Source organism: Neovison vison, chromosome X, assembly GCF_020171115.1.
Source record: "Neovison vison isolate M4711 chromosome X, ASM_NN_V1, whole genome shotgun sequence".
In the NCBI taxonomy this organism is placed as follows: Eukaryota; Metazoa; Chordata; class Mammalia; order Carnivora; family Mustelidae; genus Neogale; species Neogale vison.
The window spans coordinates 56,842,259-56,868,497 of NC_058105.1; the positions used below are offsets into that span (position 1 = coordinate 56,842,259).

At 37.4% G+C, this 26,239-nt stretch overlaps 1 protein-coding gene across 1 annotated transcript in view; it reads right to left on the reverse strand.

Moving 5' to 3' along the window:
• Positions 1–26,239, reverse strand: part of DACH2 (dachshund family transcription factor 2) — an 874,111-nt gene that overhangs the window by 383,165 nt on the left and 464,707 nt on the right. The window contains exon 2 of the mRNA XM_044235297.1: positions 2,006–2,118. Coding sequence (XP_044091232.1) covers positions 2,006–2,118 — 113 coding nt within the window. The remainder of the gene's footprint in view (positions 1–2,005; positions 2,119–26,239) is intronic.

The following is a 26,239-nucleotide window of genomic DNA, read 5'->3' on the forward strand; positions in this document are numbered from 1 at the left end:
GTGGGAATGCAAGTTGGTGCAGCCTCTTTGGAGAACAGTGTGGAGATTCCTCAAGAAATTAAAGATAGAGCTTCCCTATGACCCTGAAATTGCACTACTGGGTATTGACCCCAAAGATACAGATGTAGTGAAAAGAAGGGCTGTCTGTACCCCAATGTTTATAGCAGCAATGGCCATGATCACCAAATTGTGGAAGGAATGAAGAAAGATGCTCTTCAATGGATGAATGGATAAGGAAGATGTAGTCCATATACACTATGGAGTATTATGCCTCCATCAGAAAGGATGAATACCCAACTTTTGTAGTAACATGGACGGGACTGGAAGAGATTATGCTGAGTGAAATAAGTCAAGCAGAGAGAGTCAATTCTCATATGGTTTCACTTATTTGTGGAGCATAACAAATAACATGGAGGACATTGGGAGATGGAGAGGAGAAGGGAGTTGAGGGAAATTGGAAGGGGAGGTGAACCATGAAAGACTATGGGCTCTGAAAAACAACCTGAGGGTTTTTAAGGGGTTGGGGATGGGAGGTTGGGGGAGCCAGATGGTGGGTATTATGGAGGGCATGTATTGCATGGAGCACTGGGTGTGGTGCAAAAAACAATGAATACTGTTATGCTGAAAAGAAATAATAAATAAATAAATAAATAAATAAATAAATAAGAAACGGGGAATCTGATTTACTTCCCCAATTCCATGTGGTGGGAAGATACAATTCCATGTCAGCAGGTAAGGAAAGTCCTTTAACGTCACTTCAGAAACCACTGGTCTACAGGGAAAATTCTAATCTTCTAAACTTGATAAATAAAAAGCTAAGTTCACAAGTTTGCTTTTCTGCACCCTTTCTATTCTAAACATATTGCCTATGAATCTCCTACCTCAAATAGATTCTGTAGTCTCTTCAGCTTATTTGTTATTCCCCCTAACACACTAGGCTTTCTCATGAGTGTTTATCTGCCTGTAGTTTTCTCTATGCCTAGAATGTTTTTCACTGTTTCTCCTCCTGTTCAACATTCAGTCTACAAAACATAGATCCAAAGTTTCCATCTCTCTGTGTATTATCCAACTTACCAAACTGACTTAGTTGTTCCCATCTCTGTGATCTTAGAGCTACTGGTATGTACTTTTATTATAGTCTGTATCACATTTTAGTGCAATTATTAGTTTATATGTTCTCTCTACTTCTACTGTTGACAAAGACTGCTACTCATATAATTTTTCATTACTTTAGACAAAATCCCAATACAGCGGGTGCTTTATAAAATTTTGTAAGGATAAAGGTATAAAGATCTCACTGTCATTAAATTCCTTTTCATTTTCTACCATGTAGTAACTGTAATAATTTTTAAATTTCAGTTAGAGAAATAGTAAGCTTTTTTAATCATTTCATGCACTTTTAATTTTTTTGCAGAGAATAAAAATGTTCAGTTCTAAAGTATAAAACTAGTATTTTTAGGGGAGCACTGTTTATCACAGTGTTGATAAACACTGAATTATTATTTAAGACAATGACCATTTGGACGTTCTTCTTTTCTAATCATAAGGCTTCTTTACCAAGGGTACATCTTCTTTGTGCTTTTTAGCCTAGATTAAAACTGGACAAGATACACAAATGTTTAAAACCCTTGTAAAGAAAGAAAAATATACATTACTGAGACATATAAGTAAGTAGATGCTCTGTATTCTATAGAAGGCTTTGAGACAAAGTTGGTTTGTCTAGCGACCCTCATCCCTGCCCCCAGCATACAAAAATACACATACAATAAGGCCTTGAAAGTGATTTCTTGCAAGGAAATGACATTTTTTTAAAGAGTCATGTCCACTTGATTTGAGTCACTAGAGTAACAAAACTGTTTTCAAGAATACTTTAAAAATTCAATAATGTAACCTTTAGTACAGCTTGAAAGGCTCTGAAGGACAAGGCAATTAGATCAATATTAGTTTATTTCTAATGCTGGGCAGCATGAACAGACAAGGCTGATCATCAGATGGGTTTTATTACCTGTTGGAGTGGTAAGTCCTGGTGATAAAAGGCTGGGGACTGAATGGGGCAGAAGGCGAGCATTGTCCTGCAACACTCCCAAAGAACGCTTAGGAGGCCTGCCAGGCCTGGAACTGTTGAAAAAAACAAACACAAAAACAGACAAAAACAAAGATTAGGTTAAAAACATGCTCCTTTTGGAAATATCATCAGTTGCAGTATTTGCTTCCTCAACTTTGTTTAATTACCAAGTGATAGAATTTTATTTTAAAGACTATTTTCATTGAGTACCAGAAGACCAATACCTTCCTTCTTACTAAATTTCCCAACATAGTTATGGCAAACATTTAAACCATAAAAGATTAATTTTATTTTAGATTACATTTCAAGGCAGCACTTTGCAATACAGATTACTTGTTTGAGAAACCCAAAGTTATCCCCTGTCCTTAAAGCTACATTTGATCCCAAGTATTAATACATGCTACTGAGACCTGAGATAGTGACTAACAGAATTCAGATAGTATAGAATGGGAAATGATTCTCTGCACAGAGAGGTAAAGAGGTAAAGAGCTAAGAGACGGAGAATAAGATGTGATTTTTTATTATTATTCTTTTTTTTTTTTTTTTTTTAGCATTTCCACAGCTGCCAGGAGACCACCAGGAACAAAGGGCTCCCACTCTCAGTAGATTTTTTAAAATCTACCTACTTTTTAAACCAGGCTGTATAACCAGTGTTAGGGTATGGAGTTGACGACCCCTCAATTAGACAGAGAACACTCTCGATAATGCAAGTCACAGAGCGAGGCTCATTTCCAGCTAGCTGGTGTCCAAGTATCTGCCCGGCGCAGCAGGTTTCAACAAGGACCCCGAGTTCTCAGAGCCAAGGGTTTATATAGCATTTTCAAGGCACTTTTTCATAGCTATAGCCATCTCTTGCACCACACTTTGAGAGTTTAACTTTGTTTAGCTTTTCGCCACCCTGGTGTCACCCTGGCAGTTAGGTGAGATTTAGGTTTAGAAGAAATTTAACTTCATTTACATTTCCCTCCGCCTCAGCCTCCTTCAGTTTTATGGTGGGGAGGGCAAAATCAGGCCTCAAGGAACTGAGCCATTTGTCCCTGGAAATTAGGCTATTAAGAAGACAGCTTCTTTGTTGTAAATCACTGGGACATTTGTAAACCAAGGGAGACTCCTGTCTTGCAGGATTGTGATCTCTGCAAGTTAACTATTTGTTTTTCATTAACATCTGGTCCCTGTGGTGTACCACCTAACCGCCCTGGTGGTAGGTGATTAAGTTGTTTTTTCAGGTTTTAGCTAGTTCCTCTTATCTCAAGTCATGCACGCAGTGTTGGCCAGTTAGGGACACTTAGTAAAATGGCTTCCTGGCCTTGAGGATGTCCATTCTTATGCTAACCCACTCTTACAGTGCAAGGTGCCAGGTTTTGCTTTGTCAAGACCACTGTACTTATGTCAGGGCTAGACTTGAGGTGGGTACAGCCTTGTTTTTCTTGGCCTCCACACCTGGAGCTGGTTTCTGGAAGTTGTTTTTAAGTCCCCTGGGAGAAGGGGAGCAGGGACAGTTTAAGGGTTAAACAACAAAGTTATTGTTTAACCTTAATGGAAGCCTCTGGCTAAAATAAAAATATAAAATAGGACCTTACACCAGCAGTGCACTCCCCTGGAGTGGCTGTACTAAAAAAACCTGCCATGTTTGTTATGTAGGCTGTTTTTTCTCACCGATTTTTAGTGCTTTTAGCTGATGAGTTGAGGCTAAACTTAGAGCATTAACCTGATCTATTCCATTTGCACATTTTTCACCGTGGTATGAGCAGCTCAGGAATTGCAATTACAATTGTTAATCCATAAAATAGAAAGTCAGTGTCTGGCTTCTGTGACTTTAGTACAGTCAGTGTACTGACTGTATTATTTATATCATTTGGACACTGTCACCACAATGAAGAGACTTAAGTCATTGAACATTAGGATCAAGTTTTTCTCAACTCATCCATTATGTCTCCTATATTACTTTCTAAAGTTCTCCAAGATATTTCCATTGCTTTTTGTAAAAATGCAGTTTAAAAGCTGAATAATGGGGTTTTTGACAAAATACTAAACCACTATTTTAAATAACCCAAGCCACATAAAACTGTAAGACTCAGATAGAGAACACATCCAAAAATGACCTTTGGTTCACAAAAAAGTTTAAGTTAAATATTACTCTATCAATTTTACAGTAGCAAAGTGCTCCATCAATGTAAGACAAACACAGCTTTTTAAATGAAGACTACTTCTAGCACTCTTACACAGAGATACCATTACCCAATTCATTTTTCACACACTGTGCTGGTGTTATTTTCTTTTATTGTACATCAATATTGTATATCAGTCTAGCATGAAAGATTCTGTTTTTCTCATTCAATGTTTCAATTTTATAAACTGACTCTCCCCTGCTTCTTTCTACTTGATTCTGAGCCATAACTTATTTTATTTAATTCAGGATTGTTATCCTGTTTGCCCTTACCTTGTTTTATGGCTTCCACTTTTAAGGAAGAGATAAGAGAAGAGCTATTTACTTCAAATGCCCTAAAGGATCCCAAGATTATTGAACAATGTTCATCAATGTATATACAGTCATTAGAAGTTAAATAATCATCACCAAACCTGTATACTAAGTGGTTCTTTGTCTTTTCATTTGACAGAAAACAAGCCTACCAACTTTATTCAAGTCTACCCTATTACTTTGTACTTTTTCCAATGTAAACATTGCAGCACTGTCTTCATACCCAGCATCACTTTCAGACTGAATCCTGAGTTAGGCAGCTTGATGTTCCTTATATTTCCATATAATGAGCCAGTTGTTGACAGTGCACATTGAAATTTGTTCCAAATTTCTAGGTAAGCTCACAATTTGAAGTAGCTCTTTTCTAATAAGCTGACTCAGGTTTGAGAGGCATTAAAGATTTCTCAGGTGGTTCTACCTTGAATTGCAAGATTTGAAAAAAAAATTGGTAAAATTTCCCACCATCAGATCTATATTGGAAAATTCATAGCTTATGTTATAAATGGCTTGGTAGTATTGACCACATATGTTATAAACCAATAGGACCATATTCTCCATCCTAACATCTTTTTCAGTTGGTTGGTTGGTATGATTAATTGAGTCTTCCCAGCAAGAACGTATGCTCTGAGAAGGTTGTTTATATCTCTGGGTTTGTCACTGCATCCTGAGCAATTCTAATGGTATCTACACACATCAGGGCTCAGTAAATGGTTAATTAACTCAGTTAATAAGATATATTTCACTGTTGCTACAGTTTCCAAATATCCTTAAATTGCTCTATTCTCCCTGACTACATGAATAGCAAATTGGTTGCATCATTTAATCATCAGATAATCGTTTTTAAGTCTTGGACTCCACAATAATTATAGGAGCTTCAAAATATGATCCACTTGAATCTGACTATGTACAAGATTAAAGAAGGTTAGATGTCACTATGTACAAGGTTAAAGAAGGGTAGGTGTCAATACCACTTCAAGAACCACTTGAGGACTAAAGGTCCCTGGAGTTATACATATGCAGTGACAATATCACTTATTCAATCATCCAGTAAACACTTTATCATTCAGTAAACAAACATGCTCTAGGTGCCCAACCACTGTTTGTCTGGCATGGTATTAAATATAAGGATTATAGAGATTAAAATGGAAGCTTGACAAAGGCAGCAGTTTTGGTCTCTTTGTTTATTGATATAATGTGAACACCTAGAACAGCTTCTATTTTTTAGGTGTTTATGGTCTAGTGATAGAGATGTGTTTCTGACCTGTTGTTTAAAATTTTGATTAACTCTTTAGTTTGATATCCAAACTTAAATTTATCAGTGAGAAAACATCACATTCAGATGCTTTTGTTTCTATTCTTGGAAAGAATACTTGGACCCCTAGAATAAATTAATTAGAATCAAATTTCCAAAACTGTTTTATAATCAATAAAGTTCCATACTAATAGAAGATAGTTTTGTTAAAAAAAAGAAGACAGTTTTATTTTTATCTTTAGGCCTAATGATCCTCTCTAGTAAGAAACTCCTAGCACTCCTAGCACAAGTTCCTGTATTTTTTTAATTTAAATTCAATTAGCTGACATATAGTACATCATTAGTTTTTGATGTAGTGATCAGTAATTTATCAGTTGCATATAACACCCAGGGCTCATCACATCTCGTGCCCTCCTTAATGCTGCATTTTTTTTTCAAAGAACATAAGCCTAACATGATGCAAGACTATGGAGGACACTGTAGAAAGTTGGAAAAGATCATTCATAATGTATGATCCTCTTATACTTCTTATCTTTAAGAGCTTTATTAGCATCAGGCAGATATTTACTTATTAATCAAGACAAACAAATAACAAACAATGAGAAAATTGTTATTTGGATGACAATTTAATCAGCATAGGCTGAAAGGTCCATCATTGCAGCATCCTATCTCTGCTGAAATATTTACTGTGTTACTGATTTCAGTAATGCTTTATTTTACAGGAAACAAATAACCATGTAATTACTCTTTGATTGAATGATAATTGCTTGTTGGCAATTATTTGTTTTCTGTTTAATTACAAAGTTATTTGCACTCTGTAAAATAAAACATCTTTAAAAAATTTCCCACTCAAATGACTCAGTGGTTGTATCACCCTTGAACACCATAAACAAAACTTAAGGTACAAGGCACACAACCCAATAAAGCCAAGTTTTTACTAAATAACTCAGGTAAATCTTTAAGAGTTTCAGATTATAAAGTCAACATTAGATTACACCTAATTAATGAGTGGTTTGTAGGGAAATTATATAAAAAAATCAAGATTTTCTTTCAGTCCAGGTCATTCTTTAAGATAATTTATCCTGATATGTATTTCCCCTTTATTCTGTAAACTTCTTTAGAAGAAATAAGTCAGCTTCCTGAGATAAAAGATAAACCAACTCGAAATATATATCTGCACTATTTCATATTTATGCACTTGAAGTGGATTACCAACAGAGCATTACCTCACAGTTTATAAACTTCATAGACTTGATGGTTTCCTAAGAGGGAAATTCAACAGGTCTTCTGGTATAAATAAGATATATCCAAGATATATCTGTTCCATGGGGTAATAGATAATGTAACTAATACTTTGTTCATTAAGATTTTGCAGTTTCACTGTTGGAGTTATTTTTCCAACATGTTAGCTGCCCTTTTGTATATGAATCAAGGAATAAGCAACAGAGTAAGGTGATTTTGTTTTTCAAAGAAAAAAAGTCTTATTAATAAATTAGTGATGACAAGAGCTTACAGGATATTTAATACCAAACATATAGTCAGTATATGATATAGTGAGGAATCACAAGTCACGTCATCCTTTCCAATGAAAGCTTAGCTTACTACTTTTTTTTCCAATTTATTTATCTTCAGAAAAACAGTATTCATTATTTTTTCACCACACCCAGTGCTCCATGCAAGCCGTGCCCTCTATAATACCCACCACCTGGTACCCCAACCTCCCACCCCCCTGCCACTTCAAACCCCTCAGACTGTTTTTCAGAGTCCATAGTCTCTCATGGTTCACCTCCCCTTCCAATTTACCCAAATTCCCTACTCCTCTCTAACGCCCCTTGTCCTCCATGCTATTTGTTATGCTCCACACATAAGTGAAACCATATGATAATTGACTATCTCTGCTTGACTTATTTCACTCAGCATAATCTCTTCAAGTCCCGTCCATGTTGCTACAAAAGTTGGATATTCATCCTTTCTGATGGAGGCATAATACTCCATAGTGTATATGGACCACATCTTCCGTATCCATTCATCCGTTGAAGAGCATCTTGGTTCTTTCCATAGTTTGGCGACTGTGGCCATTGCTGCTATAAACATTGGGGTACAGATGGCCCTTCTTTTCACGACATCTGTATCTTTGGGGTAAATACCCAGGAGTGCAATTGCAGGGTCATAGGGAAGCTCTATTTTTAATTTCTTGAGGAATCTCCGCACTGTTCTCCAAAGAGGCTGCACCAACTTGCATTCCCACCAACAGTGGAAGAGGGTTCCCCTTTCTCAACATCCTCTCCAACACATGTTGTTTCCTGTTTTGTTAATTTTGGCCATTCTAACTGGTGTAAGGTGATATCTCAATGTGGTTTTAATTTGAATCTCCCTGAGGGCTAATGATGATGAGCATTTTTTCATGTGTCTGATAGCCATTTGTATGTCTTGATTGGAGAAGTGTCTGTTCATATCTTCTGCCCATTTTTTGATGTGTTTGTCTGTTTCGTGTGGGTTGAGTTTGAGGAGTTCATTATAGATCCTGGATATCAACCTTTTGTCTGTACTGTCATTTGCAAATATCTTCTCCCATTCCGTGGGTTGCCTCTTTGTTTTTTTGACTGTTTCCTTTGCTGTGCAGAAGCTTTTGATTTTGATGAAGTCCCAGAAGTTTATTTTCGCTTTTGTTTCCTTTGCCTTTGGAGACGTATCTTGAAAGAAGTTGCTGTGGCTGATATCAAAGAGATTACAGCCTATGATCTCCCCTAAGATTCTGATGGATTCCTGTCTCACGTTGAGGTCTTTTATCCATTTTGAGTTTATCTTTGTGTACGGTGTAAGAGAATGGTCGAGTTTCATTCTTCTACATATAGCTGTCCAGTTTTCCCAGCACCATTTATTGAAGAGACTGTCTTTTTTCCACTGTATATTTTTTCCTGTTTTGTCAAAGATTAATTGACCATAGAGTTGAGGGTCCATATCAGGGCTCTCTACTCTGTTCCACTGGTCTATGTGTCTGTTTTTATGCCAGTACCATGCTGTCTTGGTGATCACAGCTTTGTAATAAAGCTTGAAATCAGGTAAGGTGATGCCGCCAGCTTTATTTTTGTTTTTCAACATTTCCTTAGCGATTCGGGGTCTCTTCTGATTCCATACAAATTTTAGGATTATTTGCTCCAGCTCTTTGAAAAATACCGGTGGAATTTTGATGGCATTAAAAATATAGATTGCTCTGGGCAGTATAGACATTTTAACAATGCTTATTCTTCCGATCCAAGAGCATTGAATGGTCTTCCATCTTTTTGTGTCTTCTTCAATTTCTTTCATGAGTGTTCTATAGTTCCTCAAGTATAGATCCTTTACCTCTTTAGTTAGGTTTATTCCCAGGTATCTTATAGTTCTTGGTGCTCTAGTAAATGGAATCGATTCTCTAATTTCCCTTTCTGTATTTTCATTGTTAGTGTATAAGAAAGCCACTGATTTCTGCACATTGACTTTGTATCCTGCCACGCTGCTGAATTGCTGTATGAGTTCTAGTAGTTTGGGGGTGGAGTCTTTTGGGTTTTCCAAATAAAGAAACATGTCATCTGTGAAGAGAGAGAGTTTGACTTCTTCATTACCAATTTGGATACCTTTTATTTCTCTCTGTTGTCTGATTGCTGTTGCTAGGACTTCTAATACTATGTTGAACAAGAGTGGTTAAAGTGGGCATCCTTGTCTTGTTCCTGATCTCAACGGGAAGGCTGCAAGCTTTTTCCCATTGAGGATGATATTTGCTGTGGGTCTTTCATAGATAGATTTGATGAGGTTCAGGAATGTTCCCTCTATCCCTATACTTTGAAGCGTTATAATCAGGAACGGATGTTGGATTTTGTCAAATGCTTTTTCTGCATCAATTGAGAGGACCATGTGGTTCTTCTCTCTTCTCATATTAATTTGTTGTATCACATTGATTGATTTGCGAATGTTGAACCATCCTTGTAGCCCAGGGATGAATCCCACCTGATCATGGTGGATAATCTTTTTAATGTGCTGTTGGATCCTGTTGGCTAGGATCTTGTTGAGAATCTTAGCATTCATATTCATCAGTGATATTGGTCTGAAATTCTCCTTTTTGGTAGGGTCCTTGCCTGGTTTGGGGATCAGGGTAATGCTGGCTTCATAGAAAGAGTCTGGAAGTTTTCATTCTGCTTCAATTTTTTGAAACAGCTTCAGGAGAATAGGTGTTATTTCTTCTTGGAAGGTTTGGTAGAATTCCCCAGGGAATCCGTCAGGTCCTGAGCTCTTGTTTTTTGGGAGGTTTTTGATCACTGCTTCAATCTCGTTATTAGATATCGGTCTATTCAGGTTGTCGATTTCTTCCTGGTTCAATTTTGGTAGTTTATATTTTTCCAGGAATGCATCCATTTCATCTAGGTTGCTAAGCTTATTGGCATATAACTGTTCGTAATAACTTCTGATGATTGTTTCTACTTCCTTGGCGTTAGTTGTGATCTCTCCCTTTTCATTCATAATTTTATGAATTTGGGATTTCTCTCTTTTCTTTCAGATTAGTGTAGCCAGTGGCTTATCGATCTTATTGATTCTTTCAAAAAACCAGCTTCTAGTTTCATTGATACGTTCTACTGTATCTCTGGTTTCTCCCTCATTGATCTCAGCTCTAATCTTGATGATTTCCCTTCTTATGTGTGGAGTTGGTTTGATTTGTTGTTGATCCTCCAGTTCTTTAAGGTGTAGAGACAGCTGGTGTGTTCTGGATTTTTCAATTTTTTTGAGCAAGGCTTGGATGGCTATATATTTTCCCCTTAGGACCGCCTTTGCTGTATCCCATAGGTTTTGGACCGAAGTGTCTTCATTCTCATTGGTTTCCATGAATTATTTCAGTTCTTCTTTGATCTCCTGGTTGATCCAAGCATTCTTAAGCAAGGTGGTCTTTAGCTTCCAGGTGTTTGAGTTCCTTCGGAACTTTTCCTTGTGATTGAGCTCCAGTTTCAAAGCATTGTGATCTGAGAATATGCAGGGAATAATCTTAGTCTTTTGGTATCCGCTGAGTCCTGATTTGTGACCCAGTATGTGGTCTATTCTGGAGAAGGTTCCGTGTGCACTTGATAAGAATGAGTATTCTGCTGTTTTAGGGTGGAATGTCTGTATATATCTATGAGGTCCATCTGGTCCAATGTGTCGTTCAATGCTCTTGTTTCTTTATTGATTTTCTGCTTCGATGATCTGTCTAGTTCTGAAAAAGGCGTGTTAAGATCTCCTACGATTAGCGTATTCATATCAATATGACTCTTTATCTTGATTAACAGAGTTCTTAAGTAATTGGCTTTTCCCATATTGGGAGCATAGATATTTACAATTGTTAGATCATCTTGGTGGATAGTCCCTTTAAGGATTATGTAGTGTCCTTCTGTATCTCTGACTACAGTCTTTAGTTTGAAGTCTAATTTATCTGATATGAGAATCACTACCCCAGCCTTCTTTTGAGTCCCATTGGCATGAAAGATGCTTCTCCACCCCTTCAACTTCAGTCTGCGTGTATCTTTAGGTTCAAAATGGGTCTCTTGTAGACAGCATATGGATGGGTCCTGTCGTTTTATCCAATCTGCAACCCTGTGCTGTTTTATGGGTGCATTTAGGCCATTCACATTGAGAGTGATTATTGATAGATACGTTTTTATTGACATCGAGTTACCTTTGAAGTCTTTCTTTCTATAGACTGTCTCTATATTTCTGTTTAATGCTATTCTTGGGATTTTTCCTCTTTTGTAGAACCCCCCTTAATATTTCCTGCAGTATCGGCTTGATGGTTGCATAGTCTTTTAAGCCTTGCCGGTCTTGGAAACTCTTTATCTCTCCATCCATTTTGAATGTCAGTATTGCTGGATAAAGTATTCTTGGCTGCATGTTCTTCTCATTTAGTGCCCTGAATATATCTTGCCAGCCTCTTCTGGCTTGCCAGGTCTCTGTGGACAGGTCTGACGTTATTCTGATGGGCTTCCCTCTGTAGGTAAGGAGCCTCTTTGCCCTGGCAGCTTTCAAGAGATTATACCTACAATTATAATTTCTCAATTTGACTATCAGGTGTCATGATGTTTTTTTGGAGTGTATAATCTTGGGTGGAGACCGTTCAGCCTCTAGCACATGAACGCTGGTTTCATTCGCGAGATTCGGAAAATTTTCATGAAGGACTTGTTCCACGATATCTTCTAGACTTCTTTCTTTCTCCTCCCCTTCAGGAATTCCAATAATTCTGACGTTGGAACGCTTCATGGCATCATTTATTTCCCTGATTCTGCTTTCGTGGTTTCTAAGCTGTTTGTTCCAGGCTTCCTCCTGATCCTTTCTCTCTATCTGTTTGTCTTCCAGATCACTAATTCTATCTTCTGTCTCAGTTACCCTAGCTTTGAGAGAGTTTTGATTAGATTGGAACTCATTGAGAGCATTGTGGACCTCCTCCCTGGTAGCTTTAAGCTCCGCCCTAACATTGTGAACATCCTGTCTGGTCGCTTTCAGTTCGGCCCTAATCAATTCTGTTTGGTCATCCATGGCTTTCTCCAACCTAGCTATTGCCTGGATAATTGTTAGCCTGAATTCTCTTTCCGACATATTGTCTATGTTGATAGCCGTTAGCTCTATTGCAGAAGGTCCATCCTCTGTATTTTTCTTCTTTTGGGCATTCCTCATCCTAGTCATTTTGGTGGGAGAAGACTGAACAGATGTAGCTGGATGTATCAACTCTGTTGCAATCAAGGTGCACCCTGGAACACTTCCTGATCTCCGTCTCAGAGAGAAGCCTCAGTCTGGGTGCAGAAGCTGAATAAATTCCCCCTTGGACGCTGGCAGTGCAGGTTCCAAGTTAAAGACCCTGGGGGCGCAGGATCTTTTGCTCGTCCCCAAAGCCAAGGCAGTGGCGGCTGTCTGGGAGCTCCTGACCGCCAGAGAGGTTCCAAGCAGCGATCGCACACTGAGATTTTGCCGCCGGCCCGGGCTGGGAGTGCCCGGCTTGCGCGCACCTCTTTTCAGAGGCGGCTGTGGGTCGGGCGCACGTCTGGGGCACTGAGAACGGGGCGCTGGTCCGTAAGCCGCAGGCTGGGCTTTTGTGCGCCTCTGTCCGGGGAAGAGTTTCGCGTGTGAGGCTTAGACTTTGAAACAATGGCGCGGGTCAAGAAGCGCCCCCGGGCCTTAGAAACCCAGGAGAGCTGGAGGGACGTGCGCGTGCATCTCAAGCTTTGTGGTAGGGCTAGCGCGTGTTCTGCAGTCCGGCGCAGCTCCCATCCCCTCACAGGAGCCGGAACCCACGCACTCTGGGGCGCGCTGGCGGCTTAGGGACCAGGAGCTGGTTTCTCCGCCGCACTCTCTCTGCCTCCGCACCGGGGAGGCCGTCTGGGACCGGGGACTTAAGCCCCTTTCCCTAGCCACCCCGATTCTCACAATTTCCCCCCCAATCCTTTGCTCTTTTGGAGTGCTTTCAACCAGTCTCCAAGTTAATGCTGGTCCCCAGACGCAGGGCACTCTAGCTCGTATCGGGGTATTAGTTTCGCACCGGTCGCCTCTGGTGGCTCCCTCCCCCTTTTGTTTATCTTCCGATATCAGTCCGCTGTTCCCATTCCGCTTTACCTGCTCACTGGCGTCTTCTGCCCCTGTAGAGGTCCAGACGTGTATAATTCTGATCTTAGGCTGATTTCATGGGTGATTGGAGTTCTTTGGTAGGTAATCAGCTCACTTTGGGGTACCAGCTGAAAAGACGCCTCTTCCTAGTACCCCGCCATCTTGTCCCCCCCCTTAGCTTACTACTTTTAAAGAAATATTTGTAACATTCTGGGACAAACTGAGAAAATTGCTGAAGATATGAGAGTACTCCTCTGACCTTCAATGTGCTTTTCAAATTAAATAAGACTCTTTTTGCCAGAACAGTAAAACTTTTAATTGCATCACGGATTAATAATAATCTCTTAGGACTGACATTTATTACAACATTTCAAGGATGCCGGTAGTAGTTAAACTCTACCTGACCTTTCAGTGTTTATGAAGAGAAACAAACTCTGACCTCACAGCAACCTGAATCCATCTTCTCTCAGTGTTGGCAAACTGATAATTTGTCTAACTATTGCACTGGATTGTATTCCCCACCAGATCAAAGGCAGCAGCAACCAATTCATCAAGTGGGATAAAGTCATCCATGAAAAATGAGCAATTAACATTAATCATATATAAAATTGTTCAAGTTGATAACTAGAACCTGGTCACTATAGTAACTCTCATAAAATGGTCCTCATGTTAAGCTGGGCATCAACTGGCCCTTGGTTCATGGGAACTTAAAGTGTGGCTCATCATTTCTCTAGGAGCTATCAATATACAAAGAACAAAAAACAAACAAACAAATAACAACAGCAAAAAAAAAACCCACCAACCAGAAGCAAGACCACTTATATTCCATTATCATTTACTTTTTTTTTCAGTTGTTTGTTTGTTTTAGTGTAGTTGATACATAATAGTCTAAGGTATACCTTTTTCAGTTCTTATAGGCAATCCAAAATTCAAATTTGTATATGTTAAACTCATCATCACCAGCACTCCATTAGAGTTAGGGAAGCTATGGAAGTTATCTTTAACATAAGGGTGTTCAAGGGAAGAAGAAAACCTCCACTTGTGAGTGGGTCAAATATTACAATATCGGGGATCATGTAGATCAATCTGTTTATGCATTTATATTATAATTGTGATTAATTGAATTATTTATATCTATTATCTTAAATTATAATCTTTAATTTCCTTGCTAATGCTGAGTTTCTGTTTTTCCTTCAGTAAAAAAAGAAATCTGATGTAATAGACAATTTAAGAGTTGACTACTCATTTGATAGAAAGTATGACTGTGAAGCTATTTTATACTTAATTTACCTGACTTTGTTCCCTATTTAAATTAAATGGGCCCCAGGCCTGGTTTTTAGCACCTTTAAACAAGTTTAATTTTTGTCATAAATTAAGTGAATTCTAATAAAGATTTTAATATAATTAATAAAGACTATATAACAGAAATGTTGGCATATGGCTTTAATTCTTAGTGGCTTCCTTTTGTTCCACTTGTGTAATTTCTATTAACTTCAGTGAAATGAATATACCTTAGTAAATCTTAGAGTAAATCAAATTAAATAAACATTTCCCCTTCTAAAGTGTATCATATCCCTGTCAAATACTTTTTTTCCTAAGGAAAGGCATTCTTGAATTCAAAAAGTATATCACTGTGCAAAACCTTTGATATTAAGAGAATGGATAAGAAGTTAACATTCATATTTGGATATATTCTGCTAGTATTTCAAATTCAACATATGTCTCCCCAAATCCAACTCTCTAATCCTCCCTCTCTTGTCATTAGTACAGGCATGCTCTCCTATTGATTGCTGAAACTACAAACATGAGGGCAATTTTGATCCTCCCTCAAGACACCTGGGAGATTCAGTCAGTTAAGCATCTTCCTTCAACTCAGGTCATGATCCCAGGGTCCTGGAATCAAGTCCTGCATTGGGCTCCTTGCTCAGCAGGGAGTCTGCTTCTCCCTCTGCCTGCTCTGTTTGTTCTGCCTGCAGCTTTCCCTGCTTCTGCTCTCTCTCTCTGACAAATACATGAATAAATACATCTTTAAAAAATTGTTGATCCTCCCTCTTCTTCTCTCTTATTTTTCAGTCTCCAATATCTTTGCTGCATTGCAATATGTGTTGCAGATTTCCATCTCCATCTATTGCTAATTCCCTAATTTAGGCCCTCATCACTTCATGCCCAGGTTATTTTTAATGGTTCACTTCATTGTTATAATTCATTCCTTGTAAACTATCCTGTGAAATTTGGTGAAACGTTCCTTTAATTATGTCATCTTTTGCTCTAGAACCTTCAATACTTCCAGACCGCATATAAAACAAAGTCTAAATGCCTAAACCAGGCAATCTCCTCAAATATATATTTCTTCCCTTTCTCTAATTACTTCTTAAATGAGTCTTCTATTCCAACTGGAAGAGTTGTTTCACTGTCTGCTAAACATAGTATTTGGCTCTAGAACCCTTTAACTGTGAAACATTTTCAAGGTATCAGTTTCTTGGAGACCTACTTTAAGTTCCACTGCCTTGGGAAAGTTTCAGTATAACCTGCTGTAACTGCTGCTGCTTTTCTGAAAGGCCACTGGCTTTTACTTTATATCATCATTTATAGGTATTCTTAAATGGTTAACACAAAGGGCACTTTAGTGAACCTGTTCCAAATAGCCAAAATACTGTTTTATTTTGTTTTGTTTTATGTCTGGCAAATGAAGTCTCATTGGTTATTGTCTCAGTCTGTATATAATCCTACAATGATCTCAGTAGTTAACATTTCAAATTTGAATGTCAATCAGAAAATAGAGGAACATGACCTTAATATCACAACTCAGGAGAGCTTAGGAAGTTGAGCAAGACCTTTAGGAATGCAATCACTATTAACCTGATTGCATTAGTCTCTACAGGTAGGGATATAGCCTGGAAGTACACATTCAACTGATAAACAAAAGTGCCAGGGGTTTTTTTTGTTTGTTTGTTTGTTTGTTTTTGGTTTTGTTTTTGGGGTTTTTTTTGCTGATTTTTTTAAAATTTTGCATGAACAAATATTAACAAATCATACAAAATAATAATGTAAACAATCTTAGATATTCAGTGTTTTGTAGTAGAAAGCACTAGAAGTGAAATCTAAGTTCTAATTCCAGTTGTGGTAGGAAGAATTCTAAAATTCCCCTCCATCCTGAGAGACTTCTAGGCAAAATCACCAGAACTGTGAATGTATTATAGCTGAGGTCATTACAATTACATGGCAAAAGGGATTTTGCACATGTGATTAAGTTAACTAACCAGGTGATTTGATTTAATCAAGGAGAAGATTATCTAGATGGATCCAATCCTTTAAAAACAGAAAGGAAGTGCCAGAACATACCATTCCTGGTTTGAGGATAGAAAAAGCCATGTATCAAGGAATGCATGTAGTTTCTAGAAGCCAAGTGCAATCCTGGGCTGACAGTCAGCAAGAAAATAGGCATGCAAACCCTAAAATTGAACTACATTCTGCCAAAAACTTCAATGTGAATAGATTCTTACCAAAATCTTCCAGATTAAGAGCCCAGCCTATCAGCCCTTGATTTCAACCTTCCAACACTCTAAGAACCCACTCAAGCCTCTCTAGATTTCTGATATATAGAACTGTGAGATAATAAATGAATGTTGTTTTGAGTTGCTAAATTTGAGGCAACTGGTTATACAACAGAAAACTAGTTCACCAGTTCTGCCATTATTGAGATAAGTGATCTCAAGCAAATTACATGACTATTCTAGATGTGCTTTCTCACTTTAAGATTAGAGATGTAAACTAAATATGAATCTGATCATTAGAACTATGTTATATTTCTGGTCTAATTCAGATAATTCATTAACTTCAAAGTATGCACAGTTTTCCTCTTTCTCGTCTGTATATTTTAGCTTATATTTTAAGTTATATTAAGTTTCTGGATTGATTCTATGGAAAATTACCCAAAAAAAGAACAAAATGTGTGCATAATGTCATAGTATTATCTTCACCTGATAGTTGTGTGTAATTGGTCAATATATATGAATACTGGTTTGGAAAGCTGAAAGTGCTGTACAACTTGAAGAAAATTCTGATACTGCAACATGGATGATCCTTGAGGACATTATGCTGTGAGAAATAAGGCAGTCACAAAAAGACAAATATTGTATAATTCTACGTATATGAGGTAAATATAGTAGTAAACTTATGAAAATAGAAAGTAAAAAGGTGTTTTCCTGGGGCCAGGGAAGGGGTGGGAGGTGGGGGATGCGTAGTTATTCGATAGGTATAGAGTTTTAGTTTTGCAACATGAAAAAGTTCTAAATGGGAACTGGGGTTCGGCTCAGGTCATGATCTCAGGGTCTTGGGATCAAGGCCTGCGTTGGGCTCTCTGCTCAGCGGGGAGCCTGCTTCCTCCCCTCTCTCTCTCTCTCTGCCTGGCTTTCTGCCTACTTTTGATCTCTGTCTGTCAAATAAATAAATAAAAATCTTAAAAAAAAGAAAAGTTCTACAAATCTGTTGACAACAATGTGAATATAGCTAGCACTACTTCATTGTACACTTGAAATGGTTAATACTGTACTAAAATGTATTTTACCACAATTTTTAAGGTGCTATACAAATAAAAGGAATATTGTTACTCTGCTTGCAGTTATTAATACTTAAAATTTCCATGGAAATCATTTTGAATGTCAAAAAAATTCTATCCAAAGAAACATACTCTGTCATTTACATATCAGAAAAGTAGAATTCTCATCTGAATGTTAGTACTAAAAGAATTACCAACTCTCCCAACCATCTCCTACCACATACTTTATTTACATCCCAAGAAGTTCTTACTACTAAAGCATTAATTCTAGAGTTCAAGCTTTATATTTTAATTTCACAATTCTAAGTATTCTTAAGGCAACTGAAATACATGTTTAGATATACATAGATTTCATTCTCATTATTTTCCCTTTCCCATCCCTTACTTTGGCAGGAAAACATTTTTTAGGTATTTCTTATCACCACAAAAAACTTTGCCCCACATCTCTTTACTGTTTTGAAATAATTACAATTTTCATCAAAGAAAGAATAGATAAGTTCACAGGAAATAGAGAACTCAATTCTAATTTTTGTTATAGATTGTGGCACGATTATGAACAAGTTGCTAGATTTTAATAAATGGGATGGAGAGTTTTAAGTTTTCCATGGCAGTGGACATGTTTATGACTAACTAGATGGTCTCATAACGTTCTCTGCCCTCCCTCACTTTCATTTTGAAGTCAGGTAAGTTTGGATAGTTTCAAATGCAACAAGTAAATCTTGAGACAGAGCTGCCTGGTTACAGAAAAACATACTTTTCCAAAAAGTCATTTTTCTCCCTAAATCATGGTTTCCACAAGGCAGCACAATTTGATAGGCCAGCAATGTACTGTGAAATCAGTTTGTGACTCTGAGAAACTCAACCTCTCTATGCTTCAGTTTCATCATCTGCTAAATGTGTTCTGAAATGATTTGATTGAAGGAATTAAGAGGAATTAGAAATTCTTTTCTCTAAAATCCTCCATAATTAAGTAATGTGCAAGAAGGGGAAAAGAAACAGCCAATGTGTGAACTTCTTTATGCAGAATTTTCCAATATAAATAGATTCTTATTTTATAAGTAGTGGTGTGTGACATCATACAATTACTTTGATAATGTTTTAATAGGAGTATCCCTGAAGCCATTTTATCCTTTTTTTTATATTTTTTCCAATTTATTTATTTTCAGAAAAACAGTATTCATTATTTTTTCACCACACCCAGTGCTCCATGCAAGCCATGCCCTCTATAATACCCACCACCTGGTACCCCAACCTCCCACACCCCCGCCACTTTAAACCCTTCAGATTGTTTTTCAGAGTCCATAGTCTCTCATGGTTCACCTCCCCTTCCAATTTACCCAAAAGCACATACCGTCCCCAATGTCCATAACCCTACTCCCCTTCTCCCAACCCCCCTCCCCCCAGCAACCCACAGTTTGTTTCATGAGATTAAGAGTCACTTATGGTTTGTCTCCCTCCCTATCCCATCTTGTTTCATGGATTCTTCTCCTACCCACTTAAGCCCCCACTTCCTCATATCAGGGAGATCATATGATAGTTGTCTTTCTCCACTTGACTTATTTCGCTAAGCATGATATGCTCTAGTTCCATCCATGCACGGCAAAGGAAACAGTTAACAAAATCAAAAGACAACTGACAGAATGGGAGAAGATATTTGCAAACAACATATCAGATAAAGGACTAGTGTCCAAAATCCATTTTATCCTTTTTTTAAAGCTGTTCTAAGTCAAAAACATTATCACGTTACTTAACTCCTAAAAAATATCCTTTTACCTCACTGTCTTCAAGCAAACAAAATTGCCAAATCCAAGAGCTGGCAAAGATTATTTTCCTATTTTCCTCTAGATTCCCCTCTTCCCTATAAGAGAGAAACTTCTCGTAAAATCATGGTATTTTCCTCCATAATCATAACTTCTGTCTTTAACCATAGAAAAAAATTAAGTCAATGTAATTTGCATAACTGACAGTCTGCTTTTTAATATTCCTTCATAAGTGCATTTGATTCCCACAAGAATGTTTTACCACTTTCTGAAGGAAATGAAATTAATAACACCTACAAGTAATGTGAGTCTCCATTTCAGGTGAGAATCTCTTTGATACTACTAATGATGAGTTGATCCTATAGTTCCTACTAGCAACAAGACGAGGTTGCAAAAAGGGCAATCCTTTTTTTTTTTCCCCTTGAGGTAGATCCTTTATCTTATAATTCAACTGTCAATACCCTAAAGGTTACTATTTTTTTTCTTTTCTCCCTCTGATAGGACTTCACAACAACCTAAACCCTAATCCCAGTCCTAGACTTAATATTGAAATTTAGTTGTGAATTGAATACCCTGCCAATCCTGATAATATACAGAGTTCCCTATTCTGGCCATAGATGGCCACTTTCCCAACCTTATTCATGCACAGAACCCTAAGTCAGGCCACAGACAGCCATGTGTATGGCCACAGTCCCCACTATTAAGGATAACTTAATGTTCACAGTACGAAGCAGAGGAAAGGAGAAAAGGAGAAAGGAGAAGTGGGAGGTCAACACAGGCCTGCTCCACATGGGGCCTCAATTCATTGTGCATATCTTTTCAAGGATGGGTAGGAGGCATTTTTATTATGAAATACAATACATTCATTTCCGGTTCCTAACAACAGGATGCCAATCAGCAGACTATAATTCAAAGATCCATCTTCTTTGTTATAAAGGAATTGGGAACAGTGGGAGGCAGGAAGAGTTCCCAGCAAGAGGTGGAACTGGCAGTGTGGTTTGAGGATGAGGAAACCAAACCTATAGAAGGAGGAACCTCAAAAAGTCTGCCTTTCTTCTTACATTTTCTCTGAAGCAGGGATTTATCCTACTGCAACAGTTGCTGTTTTGTTTGTTTGTTTGTTTGCTTGCTTCTGTTTTAACTCCTAGTGTCAGAGGGAAAAAATTCAAATCATACTTCATGTTCTTGAATTAAACAAAGCTTATTCCATACACAAAACATTGACAGTAGAAAAATAATCAGGACAGACAGTAGAAAAATTAATCAGTCCAGAAACAAGCTTATCTCTATGTTATCTTTGGATTCAAATATTGTACAGGCCTTTAAGAATAGGATAGGCTTTTATGTACACATTCTGGAGGGCTAAACCCACAGCACAGTTCAAGGTTAGAAAATGTACTGCTACAGCTCAATGTGGAAAACCATAGTTTTACTGTGAGAAAATGAACATATACTAACTCTAATGTTCACTGTTTAATACTTGATGTCATAAAATGTATCCCCACATACAGGGAGGGAAAGGGAGTAAGAAATTTAAAAACCTTTTCAACATTTAGATGAGGGAATTGTATTTATAAATAAGAAATAAGTGTATGTGTTTATTCTGTGTTTTTGTTTTTTCTTTGTATCATTCCTTTATCTAGTCCATTACTCTTATATTAATATTATTATAATTATTTTACTAGAAAATACATTCTGTGAAATAATCTCACAGTGTATGTACTCATTGTCTTTGGACTTTCTGGGTGTTATTTATGCTATGTTTTGAGGAAATGCTATTTTCTGGCTTAACAGACCTAAACAATAACAAATATACTGTTAAATAATACCCCCTCAAGGCAGGAGAAGTTAGATAGAAATAAACATTTCTACTCTAAAATTGAAAGTTTTTCATCACTGATAACTTTTTCTAAGATATATTCAACTGACATACTCCCATTATTAATTGCTAAATACAATTGAAAGACTATCCTAAGCAGTAAAAACTTGTTAATTATTTCACCTTTCTGAGAAAAAAAATAATTTCAAGGTCAAAATCATGGAAGATTAAAGTTCTTAAACACTTTTGGCAATTTAACCCCATCAGTGGGGCATACAGAGAACACTGTAACATTCACCTCCAGAAAGAGCTAGTGATGACCCTCACTCTAACACTCCTTCCATTATCAGAGCAGCAAGACATTCCCTGCAAGTGTACAGCAATTTCCTCCTTTTAGGTATCACAGGAATGTAAATTAAATTCATCTCAGCACCATAGTTAAGTGAGCAGTTTGTCCCACTCTGCCTATTGTAAAAACTTAGAAGTAAATAAACTATAGTTACTTGTCTAGACTCTACATTTCTTGTTGATGGAGACTGTATCTTATTGTATATGTATCGCATGTTTGTTTCTAACATAGTTCTTGGTACAAAGTAAACATCAACTAGGAGGGAAAGAAGGAAGGAAAGAAGGAAGAAGGAAGTGATGGAAGGAGGGATAAGAGAATTATTTCTAATAATTTTAATAATTTTTTGCCAAAATACTTTGTACCATGCCATTTAAGCATTTTTGTGAATTTCCTTTGAAACTTTGGAGGTAGAAATAAGATCTAAATACATTGATTTTTCTCCTGAACTCTCCCAGAACTGGATTAAAATATCAAACTTAACAGTTGGCAAGGTTACTAATTAGTGCAACAAGAGACATGCATACTGAATATTTTTGCAATCTGAATTTAGAAAGGAAAATTTTTGAAAAGTGGCAGAACAAAAACTGAAAAAAATGTTTTTCCTTAGTTTCCTATTTAAATGACAAGATTGATTCTGTTTCAAATGCACTTGGTTAGAAAAGTCAACCACAAGTTTAGCGTAAAAACTGGGGAAGCAAGTGCAGCAAGGTAACAGTCTCTATTTAATTCCCAATTCACATTAAGCCACAGGAAAATTAATCATTCCAAATAAGCATCATCATAATAGTAAAAAAGGAAGAGGTTTTTAATTTCCCTAAACTCTGCTGAGCAGCTATTGTATCCTTTATCTCCCTGCCTTCCAGAAAGTTAGTGGTTCTGTTTAACTTCAACTATTCATTAACCCTTCAGTTACAAAATATTTGAGATGATTTTCAGTGAATATTAGCTGCTAGAGAGTACAAACTCTCTGGCAGCTTACTTTAAATTCCTGCAGTAACATGAGCATTTCACAAAACAATCTTTACAACTGAATACATTATAATTTACACATTACATACAACAGGGTTTTGCCTTAGGCCTGTTGCCAAGAATAATCATTATACATTTTTTGTCCTTTTGTAAAAGAATCATTATAAATGTGAAAGTGGGAGGAAAGTAAAAGTGTTAAAAAAGCATTTAAAATAATCTCCATTTAAATACAGGAAGGCCAATGAAGAAGAGAATTTGGTGAAGGTGGCAAATCAATATTTGGAGTGAAAGGTAATACATCATGTGCAAAGCATGACATAGTAAACTGAAGGTGTGATAGTCTAACTGTCCTAAGCACAACCAGCCTGCCTTTGTGCTGAAAGAAAAGGAAAATTCCTCAATGGATTTTATTGGCAAAAAGCCAGCAATGAAATACACATGCAAAAGGTTACTAACTGCTTCTACTTCCCATGAGTTGGAGCTATCTAACAATTCAGCAACTATATTTTCCCAGAAGATAAATAGTATGCTCATTTAATTTGTCTTTTGTTACAGCCTGAATGTGTAGTCTAATCTTGGAGTGGCTTCCTCCACATTACAGGTGTTTCCCTTTTGCTAATTACAATTAACAGTGCAATTGTTGGTGCTCTAAAATTGGTGGTTAATCACCTCTGACTAAGAGTACTACAGAAAATCTAAGTAAGCTGTATTTCAGATAAATTGCAATGAATACAAGATATTTCCATTCTCTGTTGAAACATTACACTGGAAGTTTGTGGCCTATTTTTCAAGATTTCTGCTTTTTAAAAACAATTTAATTCCTTAAAGGAGTAAGCTTGAGTATTAGATAGGAATAAAGGATGTTCCTAAAGGAAGTATGTCATATTATTTAGAACCTCAAGTCAAAATCAAAGACATTGGGATTTTGCCCAAGTCTTGCTGCTTGTATTGTTGGGCATTTCTTTAGTTGTTGTTTTTCTCCTCCTGAAAGGTGCTGATTAATGTTAAAGTTTACAACCTCCTGTGAATAAGCATCTGTAACTCAAAACAATACTTTGAGTATATAGAGAAATATTATCTATTACCAAAGCAATGAATATTGGGTTTAAAGAGAATACAGACAAAAACATGAACTCCAGGAGTCCATCCTGTATGTATGTGTATGTATATATATGTACATAAACTGAAAATAAGGACCTAAGTGAGATAAAAAGACCCTGAATTAGATCCCTTGTCTGTCATGTGTGCATTGAAAGCAGTGATGTGCTCGGACTAACATGTACTAGCTTACGAGCATCAATTGTGTGTGTTAACTCCTAATTTCTCATTGAAGATCTCATATTGGTAGCTCGAAATAGGCCATGGTAGAAATCAGCAAATACTACAAATCAGGGCTCTACTCCCATGCTAACCTCCAGCCAGTTGTTAAACATTTACCAGCACACAGCTGTCTGAAGGGAAAGCATTGATGTCATGTTTTCTAAATCAAGTAATTCATTTGAAGTTTGCATTTTCATTTTTTATATAATTGAAGATGAAACCATTCTATCTGCAATGAAAGATCATGAAGGCATTATAAAGTACCTTAAGTATAGGAAACATATCTATGTACCAAAACATACGGAAAGCTGTTTTCCTCACATTTAGTAGCCATGAAAATGAGTATAGGGGCATGAATCAGATTTGGAACTGCCATTATTATCACTCCAATCTTGAGCAAATCACCTAATTTCCCTGGGCTCTATATTTGAAGATGAAGATGCCAGTTTAAATAAATTCTATTCTTTATGTTTAATATTATAAGATCTTTGTGATAATAACATAGAACCTTCACTTACCTCCATACAGGTCTATTTTTCCTGTCTTTTTGTGGGCGGAGATACCAGTCAAGATGGCTTATAGAGAACTCAATAGCAACTCCCACCCATTTGGCATCTTAATTTTTTCTTTTGATCTTCCTACATTATCAATAATTCTCTTCTGTACATTAACTACCCACAAAAGCAAATGGAGTAAATGCTCAGCACACAGAACAAATAACGTTATGAGCAACAATGTCCTTAATTCCAGTTAAGATTAGCTATTTCAAATTCAAAATTATTTTTTTTATAATCTGGGTAGGATATTTCAAAAGAAATAAGCTGTGGGGCACCTATGTAGCTCAGTCAATTAAGCATCTGACTCTTGATTTCAGCTGAGGTCATGATCTTGGGGTCCTGGGTTTGAGCCATGTTTGGGCTCTATGCTCAGCAGGGAGTCTGCTTGGGATTCTCTCCTTCTCTCTCTTCCTCTGCCCCTCTCTTTTCTCATATGCCCTCTCTCTATCCCTTTCTCTCTCTCTCCCCCCACAAAATAAATAAATATATTTTTTTTAAAAAAGCAAAAGAAGTAAGTTGCCTATGTGTATCCTGATAGTTAATGCACATTGTTACTAAGTAAGGTTTTTTATATCATGCAAACATTTAAAATGTTATCCAATTTTTAAAGCTATTAATGTATCATCAAATAAATACAAAACATATTATAGGCTTCTATAACCAGGGACAAATATTTATAAGAAACACATAAATCAGAACTGCTTTCAGAGTGACAAAAGCAAGAATTAATTTTTTTCAAGATTTTATTTATTTATTTAACAGAGAGAGAGGCCACAAGTAGGCAGAGTGGCAGGCAGAGGGATAGGGAGAAGTAGATTCCTCACTGAACAGGGAGCCTGATGTGGGGCTGAATCCCAAGATTCTAGGATCATGACATGTCAAGTGAATAAATAAAATCTTAAAAATAAAAAAAGAATTGAGTCTAGATGGCAGAGAAGTAGCAGCCTGAGACTACTTCAGCTAGTAGGAGATCAGCTAGATAGCTTATCTAAAGATTGCAAACACCTACAAATCCAACCGCAGATCAAAGAGAAGAAGAACAGCAATTCTAGAAACTGAAAAACAACCACTTTCTGAAAGGTAGGACTGGTGGAGAAGTGAATCCAAAGCGAAGGGAAGATAGACCCCGGGGGGAGGGGCCAGATCCCGGCAAGCGGCGGAGCAATGGAGCACAAAATCAGGACTTCTAAAAGTCTGTTCTACTGAGGGACATCGCTCCAGAGGTTAAACTGGGGGGAAGCCCACATGGGGTCAGCATAGCCTCAGGTCCTGCAGGGTCACAGAAGGATCGAGGGTGTCTGAGTGTAGCAGAGCTTACAGGTATTAGAACAGGGAAGCTGGCTACAGAGACAGAGCCGACAGTGAGCTCACAGCTCGGTGTTACCTTGAACTGGTCACAGGCTCAGTGAGCTCAGAGTGCAGCCAGAGGTCAGGCAGAAGGGAGTTACTGGATGCTGTTCTCTGCGGGCGCACTGAGGGGTGGGACCCCAGGCTCTTGGCTCCTCCGGGCCAGAGACC